This window comes from Chanodichthys erythropterus, chromosome 18 (assembly GCF_024489055.1).
Source record: "Chanodichthys erythropterus isolate Z2021 chromosome 18, ASM2448905v1, whole genome shotgun sequence".
Lineage (NCBI taxonomy): Eukaryota > Metazoa > Chordata > Actinopteri > Cypriniformes > Xenocyprididae > Chanodichthys > Chanodichthys erythropterus.
Genome location: NC_090238.1, coordinates 30,330,757 through 30,340,440, shown reverse-complemented (window position 1 = coordinate 30,340,440; position 9,684 = coordinate 30,330,757). Strand labels below are relative to the sequence as shown.

Sequence of the window (9,684 nt, the reverse complement as noted above, 5' to 3'; positions counted from 1 at the left end):
ATGCTAGTCTAGTATACTGTAATCTAGTATACTGGTTTTATCTCTTCCAAACTAGACCATTCAAAAACAAATTTACACATTGAGTTTCTTTTCTTAACTTGTTTGTCCCATGTGTTTGTCTATATTTTGAACAATTAAACTGCACATTATTGTTATTGCAATGGACTGACAGTATATCCGTGTGGTACGATGATTTCTCATCTCTAAGGATCTGAAGGGAATAAACAAAACTAGAAAGTTGCAAATGTTCCAATGGCTGGATTTCTCTATTACTGTTCTATTATTAATGGTCACAAAATGACATAATGATGTAACAGTCTGAGAAAAGAAAACAATACATGATGATAACAGTTTTGCATCTGTATAATTTTTATTTAATTTTTTTTACTGCATATTGTTGTTCACAATTTATGAAGTTAAATGTACAGTGTACAAAAGAATGTTATGGGGTGGGACATTGTACATTATTGTAATTATTTGTGTTAATTTTTATTTGTATCATAAATGCCTTGTACAGTGTTTTTTCTGTTTTGTTTATTTGTTGTTGTTTTTTTCAGTTGGAATTATTTTGTATTTTATTTTTATAAACTTGCTATGAATAAAATTTTCATTCAGCATGCCAACATAGGTCTTCAAACATGAAATGTCTCTATATTCTAATCTAAATTCTGAATAAAGTGCCAATTTTGAAAACTTTTATTTTGAAAACCTGACGTAAAGCAACTACTTTTGTCTTATCTTATTGATTCTAGTTTCACAGTTTGAAGTAGTTACTATAGAAACCGGACATGTTTACGTAAAAATTGTAACTAACTAAACATCAACTATTTAAATGTTTTATCGAAATGTTGGACTTGACCGATAATTTAATCTCTCTCGGATTTGAGGCTGGACTCAGTGAAGATGAGAAAGAACTGCTTTATCTGCGCAGTCGATCTGCTGGGTTGACTATCAGCGGATGCGCGCATGCTGTATTTGTCTATGAACTTTTCAGATTATTAAGGTAAGAGCAGTCGAACAATGTTGTGGATCTCATATGACTCTAATATACATATGGACGGCGGTTTGGTTTTACCACACAGCCACGTACATTTTCCCACAGAAAGAAACTGAATGCTGAGGATGTCTGCAGTGCTAAAACACATCTGTCTGTTGGCATTCTGGGTGGAGGACATATGGGCAAACAGTTGGCAATGCTTTTACTGCGTGCATCCAGCCTCAAGCCACGCCACATCAACATCTCAACTAAAAGACCCGAGACCTTAGGTTAGTGAGTATATACTGTATGTAGAGGGAAACAAGATACATTTCTAGTTTAGTTTTTCAACATTATTTTTGCTTTAGACATTGCACTTTAAAAGAAAAAAGTATCAGCTGTATGCAAAGTGACACACATTTTTGACCACTGACAATTTTCTCATGAAGCACCATTGATATCCTCATAACTCTGGGTTATTTAACCATATAGAGCCCTATAAAAGAAGTTTGTTCAAGAACCAGAATTTAAAAATACATTACATTGAGATATCTTTAATACTTTTTGAGTTACAGACATGTTAATTTTGAAAAAAACAACAAACATGAAAAGTGCTTCTCCCCATTTTTGAACGGTCACAGTTGGCATATAATGCAACGAGAATTGCTAACATATCCCTACCAATCTTTGTGTAAATATAACATAATTTTGCTGCCATCTATCTAGTCATTTTCTCTCCCTGTAATTTGGCTTAAAATTGTAGGTGAAAATTGTCATTTTGACCCCCCTCTACAATATAGTGGATTACTCTCTCTCTCTCTCTCTCTCTCTCTCTCTCTCTCTCTCTCTCTCTCTCTCTCTGTGTATTCAATTATAAATTATGCAATAAATTATATATAATACCTATAAAGTAAAATCATATAAAATTAATTATATTAATAAACATTAAAATAAGAAATAAATAATACTTGTTGTTTTTGTAGTAACTTATACACTGTTATTCAAAAAATCTGGGGTCAGTAAGATTTAATTTTTAAAAGAATTAATTTTATTCAGTAAGGATGCATTATATGGATCAAAAGTGACAATAAAGACATTTTTACATTGAATAGTAATAATAATAAATATCAAATCAGCATATTAGAATGATTTCTGAAGGGTCATGTGACACTAAAGAAATTTCAGCTTTGACATCACAGGAATAAATTACATTTTAAAATATATTAGAATGGAAAATAGTTATTTTATATTTTTGTAAAAATATTTCACAGTACTACTGTTTTACTGTATTTTTGATCAAATAAATACACCCTTTGTGAGACTTCTTTTAAAAACATTTTTAAAAAATCATATAGTGATCCCAAACTTTGCAATTGTTTTAAAATCTGAATAACTGCATCTAGTTGTATAATCTAGCCCATATATTTTGTTTCCTAAATGATTAAAAGATGTCAATGAAACATGGATAATCTTAAGTGCACAAATATCTTTAGTAGCATTCTTTTACAAACCCGATTTCAAAAAAGTTGGGACACTGTACAAATTGTGAATAAAAAAGGAATGCAATAATTTACAAATCTCATAAACTTATATTTTATTCACAATAGGATATAGATAACATATCAAATGTTGAAAGTGAGACATTTTGAAATGTCATGCCAAATATTGGCTCATTTTGGATTTCATGAGAGCTACACATTCCAAAAAAGTTGGGACAGGTAGCAATAAGAGTTAAATGTACATATAAGGAACAGCTGGAGGACCAATTTGCAACTTATTAGGTCAATTGGCAACATGATTGGGTATAAAAAGAGCCTCTCAGAGTGGCAGTGTCTCTCAGAAGTCAAGATGGGCAGAAGATCACCAATTCCCCCAATGCTGCGGCGAAAAATAGTGGAGCAATATCAGAAAGGAGTTTCTCAGAGAAAAATTGCAGAGTTTGAAGTTATCATCATCTACAGTACATAATATCATCCAAAGATTCACAGAATCTGGAACAATGTTTGTGCGTAAGGATCAAGGCCGGAAAACCATACTGGATGCCCGTGATCTTCGGGCCCTTAGACGGCAATGCATCACATACAGGAATGCTACTGTAATGGAAATCACAACATGGGCTCAGCAATACTTCCAGAAAACATTGTTACACTATCCACCGTGTCATTCGCCGTTGCTGGCTAAAACTCTACAGGTCAAAAAAGAAGCCATATCCAAACATGATCCAGAAGCGCAGGCGTTTTCTCCGGGCCAAGGCTCATTTAAAATGGACTGTGGCAAAGTGGGACGCCATGTCATCCGTACTAAAGAGGACAAGGACAACCCAAGTTGTTGTCAGCGCTCAGTACAGAAGCCTGCATCTCTGATGGTATGGGGTTGCATGAGTGCGTGTGGCATAGGCAGCTTACACATCTGGAAAGGCACCATCAATGCTGAAAGGTATATCCATATGCTCCCATCCAGACGTAGTCTTTTTCAGGGAAGACCTTGCATTTTTCAACATGAAAATGCCAGACCACATACTGCATCAATTACAACATCATGGCTGCGTAGAAGAAGGATCCGGGTACTGAAATGGCCAGCCTGCAGTCCAGATCTTTCACCCATAGAAAACATTTGGCGCTTCATAAAGAGGAAGATGCGACAAAGAAGACCTAAGACAGTTGAGCAACTAGAAGCCTGTATTAGACAAGAATGGGACAACATTTCTATTCCTAAACTTGAGCAACTTGTCTCCTCAGTCCCCAGACGTTTGCAGACTGATATAAAAAGAAGAGGGGATGCCACACAGTGGTAAACATGGCCTTGTCCCAACTTTTTTGAGATGTGTTGTCATGAAATTTAAAATCAACTTATTTTTCCTTTAAAATGATACATTTTCTCAGTTTAAACATTTAAACATCTATGTTGTATTCTGAATAAAATATTGAAATTTGAAACTTCCACCAATTTTTTTATTCACAATTTGTACAGTGTCCCAACTTTTTTGGAATCAGGTTTGTATTTTTTTGATTATTTTTGCATCAAATAGCTGCTTAACTACACATGAATTCTCACAGTCCTTACAACACTGTGTGAGGCTGAACTGATTTGTGAGTGTGTTGATCCTTATAGAGGTGCATCAAAGCTGCATAATGGTGCAAGGTGTTACTATGGAAACACATGTGAAGGTCCACTCGCCTGCGACCCACTGGCGCCCTCTTGTCATAGTAATTATTCATGCAGTCAGGAGTTGTTTCCACACTAATGGTTCACATATCATAAAAATCCTCCCTCATAGTCTGGCTGTCATAAAGATTAAAATCAGACCAGTTTTACATTTGACATTGCAGGACTGGTGTTACCTAACCGATAAATCAGGATTTTCATCAAGATCTACTAGTTAATTCTCACATTTCTTTCATTGATCCATAGGGGAAATTTCAAACATTGGTGTTGAGTGTTACTTTGACAACATTAGACTGGCTAAATGGGCAGATTTACTCTTCCTCTGTGTCTTGCCTACTCATCTTCCTCAAGTATGCTCAGACATTCGCTGCCATCTGTCTTCAGGCTGTCTTGTGTACAGTATTACTTCAGCAGTGCCACTGAACAGGTATTAAGATGAACATACTTCAGATTATTAGCTTCATTTTGAATACTCACTGTTATTCATTATGAAATAAGGAAAATCTCCTCTTCTTTGATATCTGTTTGTTGATTGAATCTCTTCCAGATTTTGATTATACAGTTGGGTTCCGGAAGTAAAAACCCATTCATGTTCTCCATAAGGAAATTGATTTTTAATGTTAACATATAAAACCTTTAAAGACAGCCATACTGTGAGCTACAAGGTTTTTAATCCATGTTATATGCTTCTGCTGAAGACGTCAGACCAAATTATTTTAGTTTATTTTTAAAATAATCGTCTTTAAAAGCGGAATTAAACTACATTACCCATGATGCTGTATAGAAAATTACACCAATCAGAGGGTCGAAAAAAGCAACATGCTCCAAAAGAGCTCTTTAGCTCCGCCCACTCCCATGAAGCGCCGCAAATTACGTAATTTAGTTGATCTCCCTATGCTTTCAAAATACTGAAATGCTTATACACTGCCTGGCCAAAAAAAGTCACTGTTTGGATTTTAATAGGTCAATACTTAAGAACCTATGAATGGACCATTATTACAGTGATTATTATGTTTCTAGCATGTTATATGTTTGGCAACGGTTCTTTTAACCCTAAAAGATGGAGTGTGTAGCTTTTCATTTCTTAAACAACTATGTAGGAAGACACATCATGGCCATATTCCAGGATGACAATGTCAAGATTCATCAGGCTCAAACTGTGAAAGAATGCTTCAGAAAGCATGAAGAATCATTTTCACACATGAATTGGCATTTTGTGTGAAAATTATTCTTTGTACTCTCGGAACCATTTTTACACAGTTTTAACCCTGATGAATATTGGCATTGTCATCCTGGACCTGGAATATGGTCATGATACATATTCCAACATGGTTGTTTGCCAAACATATAACATGTTAGAAACATAATAATCACTGTAATAATGATCCATTCATAGATTCTTAAGTATTTACCTATTAAAATCCAAACAGCGACCTCTTTTTTTTTTGGCTGGGCAGTGTATATATATGTGCATTTTTTGCAATAAACTACTTAAAGGTGCCGTAGAATGAAAAATTTAATTTACCTAGGCATAGTTGAATAACAAGAGTTCAGTACATGGAAATGACATACATGTACAGTGAGTCTCAAACTCCATTGTTTCCTCCTTCTTATGTAAATTTGATTTGTTTAAAAGACCTCCGAAGAACAGGCGAATCTCAACATAACACCGACTGTTACGTAACAGTCAGGATCATTAATATGTACGCCCCCAATATTTGCATATGCCAGCCCATGTTCAAGGCATTACACAAGGGCAGCCAGTATTAACGTCTGGATGTGCACAGCTGAATCATCAGACTAGGTAAGCAAGCAAGGACAATAGCGAAAAATGGCAGATGGCGCAATAATAACTGACATGATCCATGATATCATGATATTTTTAGTGATATTTTTAAATTGTCTTTCTAAATGTTTCGTTAGCATGTTGCTAATGTACTGTTAAATGTGGTTAAAGTTACCATCGTTTATTACTGTATTCATGGAGACAAGAGCCGTCGCTATTTTCATTATTAAACACTTGCAGTCTGTATAATTCATAAACACAACTTCATTCTTTATAAATCTCTCCAACAGTGTGTAATGTTAGCTTTAGCCACAGAGCACCATCAAACTCATTCAGAATCAAATGTAAACATCCAAATAAATACCGTACTTACGCAATTAGACATGTTGCATGACAAACACTTTGTAAAGATCCATTTTGAGGGTTATATTAGCTGTGTGGAATTTATTTATGCTGTTTAAGACAAGCGCAAGCTCTGTGGGTGGGGAGCATGAGAATTAAAGGGGCCGCAGCCTGAATCGGCGCATATTTAATGATGCCCCAAAATAGGCAGTTAAAAAAAATGAATAAAAAAAAAATCTATGGGGTATTTTGTGCTGAAACTTCACAGACATATTCAGGGGACACCTTAGACTTTTATTACATTTTTTGAAAATGCGTTCTACGGCACCTTTAAAATACATTGTTTTTATACATGTTCATAATCAACATTTGTAAATGAGTAGTTTTATATTTCTCCATAGTTTTTAATTTGATTATGCTGTTCGCAATGCCTCATGGGATTGTAGTTCTTTCCCTCACAGTCTTGTACCTTTGTCTTTTTGTCGATTTTCAAAAAACTTTTTTTGCTTTAAATCAAAGTTTTTAGTGTTGTGATTCACATCGTAGCTGGTTGGTTTGGTTCATGGCTTAAAACTCTTTAACGAAGACTATTTTTAAATCCATATGGGAGAAATGAATGGAACAAAATACTTCTGGAACCAGCGGCGCTGAAAAAGGAGGTGGGCACTATTGCACTCTATACTTCCAAATAGGGTTGTCAAAAGTACTGACTTGAAGAGCGTCAAAGATGCCTATTTACAACATGTTTTTGAAGTGTTGATCTGTGTAGCTAATCATAGACATATCTGTTGAGCGTATGAACTCAATAGCCAATCAGAGGTGTTTATGTTAGCCAGAATCCGCTCAACAGCACTTAAAATGCTGGGGGGAAATGCTGGTATCGTCACATTTTTTAAATTTCCGTACATGTACTTTTAACAACCCTACTTCCAAAACTTAGATTTTGAAAGAAAATTACAATAAAACATTTCTGTGTTAGTTATTTTTATTGTCATACCATAGTTAAGCATCAACTTATCATCTTCTCAAAACCTTTTTTTTTTTCAGGCTTGCAATGCTTCTTGACCACAGTTTTATTATCAAACCCCAGTATGAATTTGTGGCTTGTGATGATGTGACTGCAATTTGGCTCCTCCACAATCAAGTGACCACAGCTTTAAAGCACAAGGAAGTGCTTTCCGCCTCACTTCCTCTTTCAATGAATGGTGTGTGATATCTGTAGGTGTATCTGTCATTATTATAGACATTAAAATATTAAGGAATAAATAACATTATTATTATTAACAACATATCTAAATAAATAAAATAATAATATCCAAATAAATATTAAAAAATTAATAAATAAAAGCAGTTCTTTTAAACTTTCTATTCATCAAAGAAAATGTTTCATACGGAGCCCCCAAAGGGACATGTGATGAAAAAAATGATGAGATGGGAGGAAAAATTATGTCAATGCTTTTACGTTCTCTCGCAAAAATTTTGCCTTCCCCCAAAAATTTTGCGTTCTCTTGCTAAACCTTTGTGTTCCTTTCAAGTGAACTCAGAGGTAGGCTACTGTGAGCGAACTCAAAACATTTGTGAGAGAACACAAAAGCACTGACAATTTTTGTTTTTATCCCATATTTTTTTTCACCGTCATGTCCCTTTAGGGGCTCCATAGTATCACATATGTTTCCACAAAAATATTAAAGGATTTGTTATTAAATATTAAAGGATCAGGATATTTATTAGTATTTCTGCAATTGTGTTCATCAGAAAGAATAAAGTCATATACACCTAGGATGGCTTGATGGTGTGTAAAGCTTGGGCTAATTTTCATTTCAAAGTCAACTAATCCTTTAAGCAGCACAGATGTTTTCAACCTTGATAATAATAAGAAATGTTTCTTGAGCAGCAAATCAGTATATTAGAATGATTTCTGAAGGATCATGTGACACTGAAGACTGGAGTAATGATGCTGAAAATTCAGCTTTGCATCAGATGAATAAATAACACTAAAATATATATATTAAAATAATTTAACAATCTTTTACATTTGTTCATTTTGCAGACGCTTTTATCCAAATGAGGAATACAGCAAGTGATTCGTCATAAATATGCAAATAAACACAAAAAGACATTGAAACTTTGTATTATGATGTTTCAAATTATTAAAAAGTTAAAAAGTGTCAATGAAAATTTATTAATCTTAGGTGCACAAATAATCTTTTGATTCTTTTTTGCAACTTTATAACCAGCTGCTTATTAACTACACTGATATTTTTTATATCCCCTCAAAATATGTCTGCATCCATCTGTCATGTGAATTCAATACAGTGTGGTTTCTTATGGTGTGCTATAAGAGTCCATTAAGTAAACTTTGAGTGTTTACTGAAGGTGGCCTCTTCCTGGATCAGAGATGGGTATCAGCTGTGGTGTACAGTCTCCTCAACATGTGCACGGCCGAGAAGCTGGGGTCCGGAAAGACTCTTCGCCTGCTAAATGGACTGTTTGAGACCGGTGTTTCAACAAAGACATTTACTTATCACAGTTTTGTAAATTCACCCAGTGCATCTGATCCCAATAAACCCGACGAGTGAGTCTAAAGATTTTTTCATACAAAGGATTACAGCAGTGTTATTTTAGTTTTAATTATAATTGTAGCGCTTCAACTTAAACTTATTTCTGTTCATTGGCAAGGCAAATTTTTGTTTCAATTTAAGTTTTTCAACTAATATTTACATTTTATTTTATTTAAGCTTTATTTCTTTTAACAGAAATGTTTTTAACAGTTTTAGTTTCAGTTTTATAATAATTTGTTCATAATTGTTTGTCTCTGTTGTTTTACAGCCTTTTTCCGTGGATCAATTTGGTTGATGCACAGACTAAAAACTCTCCATTGACTGATTTGGTGTCAAGAAGTAAAGATTTGCGAGACTGCATTTCAATCATGTACTACAATGTATTTTCAAACCTAGCAGAAGGATAGGACGTACTTTTCTTCATAGTTATTTGTTTACTGAAACAAATCAATTAAATTGTGCAACATTTCAGTGTGAAATTTGTGTTCATGTTTAATCTGTTTATAATTAACCAACTGTTATGTTTGCAAGAGGAGTCTAAAATAAGTGCTAATTAAACTCAGGGGAAAAGTTAGTATGTCAGCTCTATCCCTTTGAGCTGCCTTAGTGCTATATTTGTGTGTTATCCTCTGCTGAATTTTGCCACACAAGGCCAAAGTACATTTGATTGTGCCAAGATAACTAGAAAATTGCAAATCAAGTAAATATTGACTAGAACTAAATAAACAATAGAACTGTTCACTTATCTCACAAAACATGTAATGCTACCAATGGAAAATACTTGTAAAATAAATGTAAGATAAATCATTTTCTGTGGTATTTGTTTTGCATTTTATTATTTTATTTTATAGAGT

At 34.1% G+C, this 9,684-nt stretch overlaps 1 protein-coding gene across 1 annotated transcript; it reads left to right on the top strand.

Annotated features, from left to right (window-relative positions):
- The first annotated feature begins 781 nt into the window (after positions 1-781).
- noxred1 (NADP-dependent oxidoreductase domain containing 1) lies at positions 782-9,598 on the top strand. Its single transcript, XM_067367521.1, has 6 exons — positions 782-1,003; positions 1,103-1,266; positions 4,388-4,568; positions 7,317-7,474; positions 8,646-8,844; positions 9,099-9,598. Exons 1-6 carry the CDS (start codon positions 846-848, stop codon positions 9,235-9,237), a joined length of 999 nt encoding a protein of 332 aa, XP_067223622.1. The 5' UTR covers positions 782-845; the 3' UTR covers positions 9,238-9,598.
- The last annotated feature ends 86 nt before the right edge of the window (positions 9,599-9,684 follow it).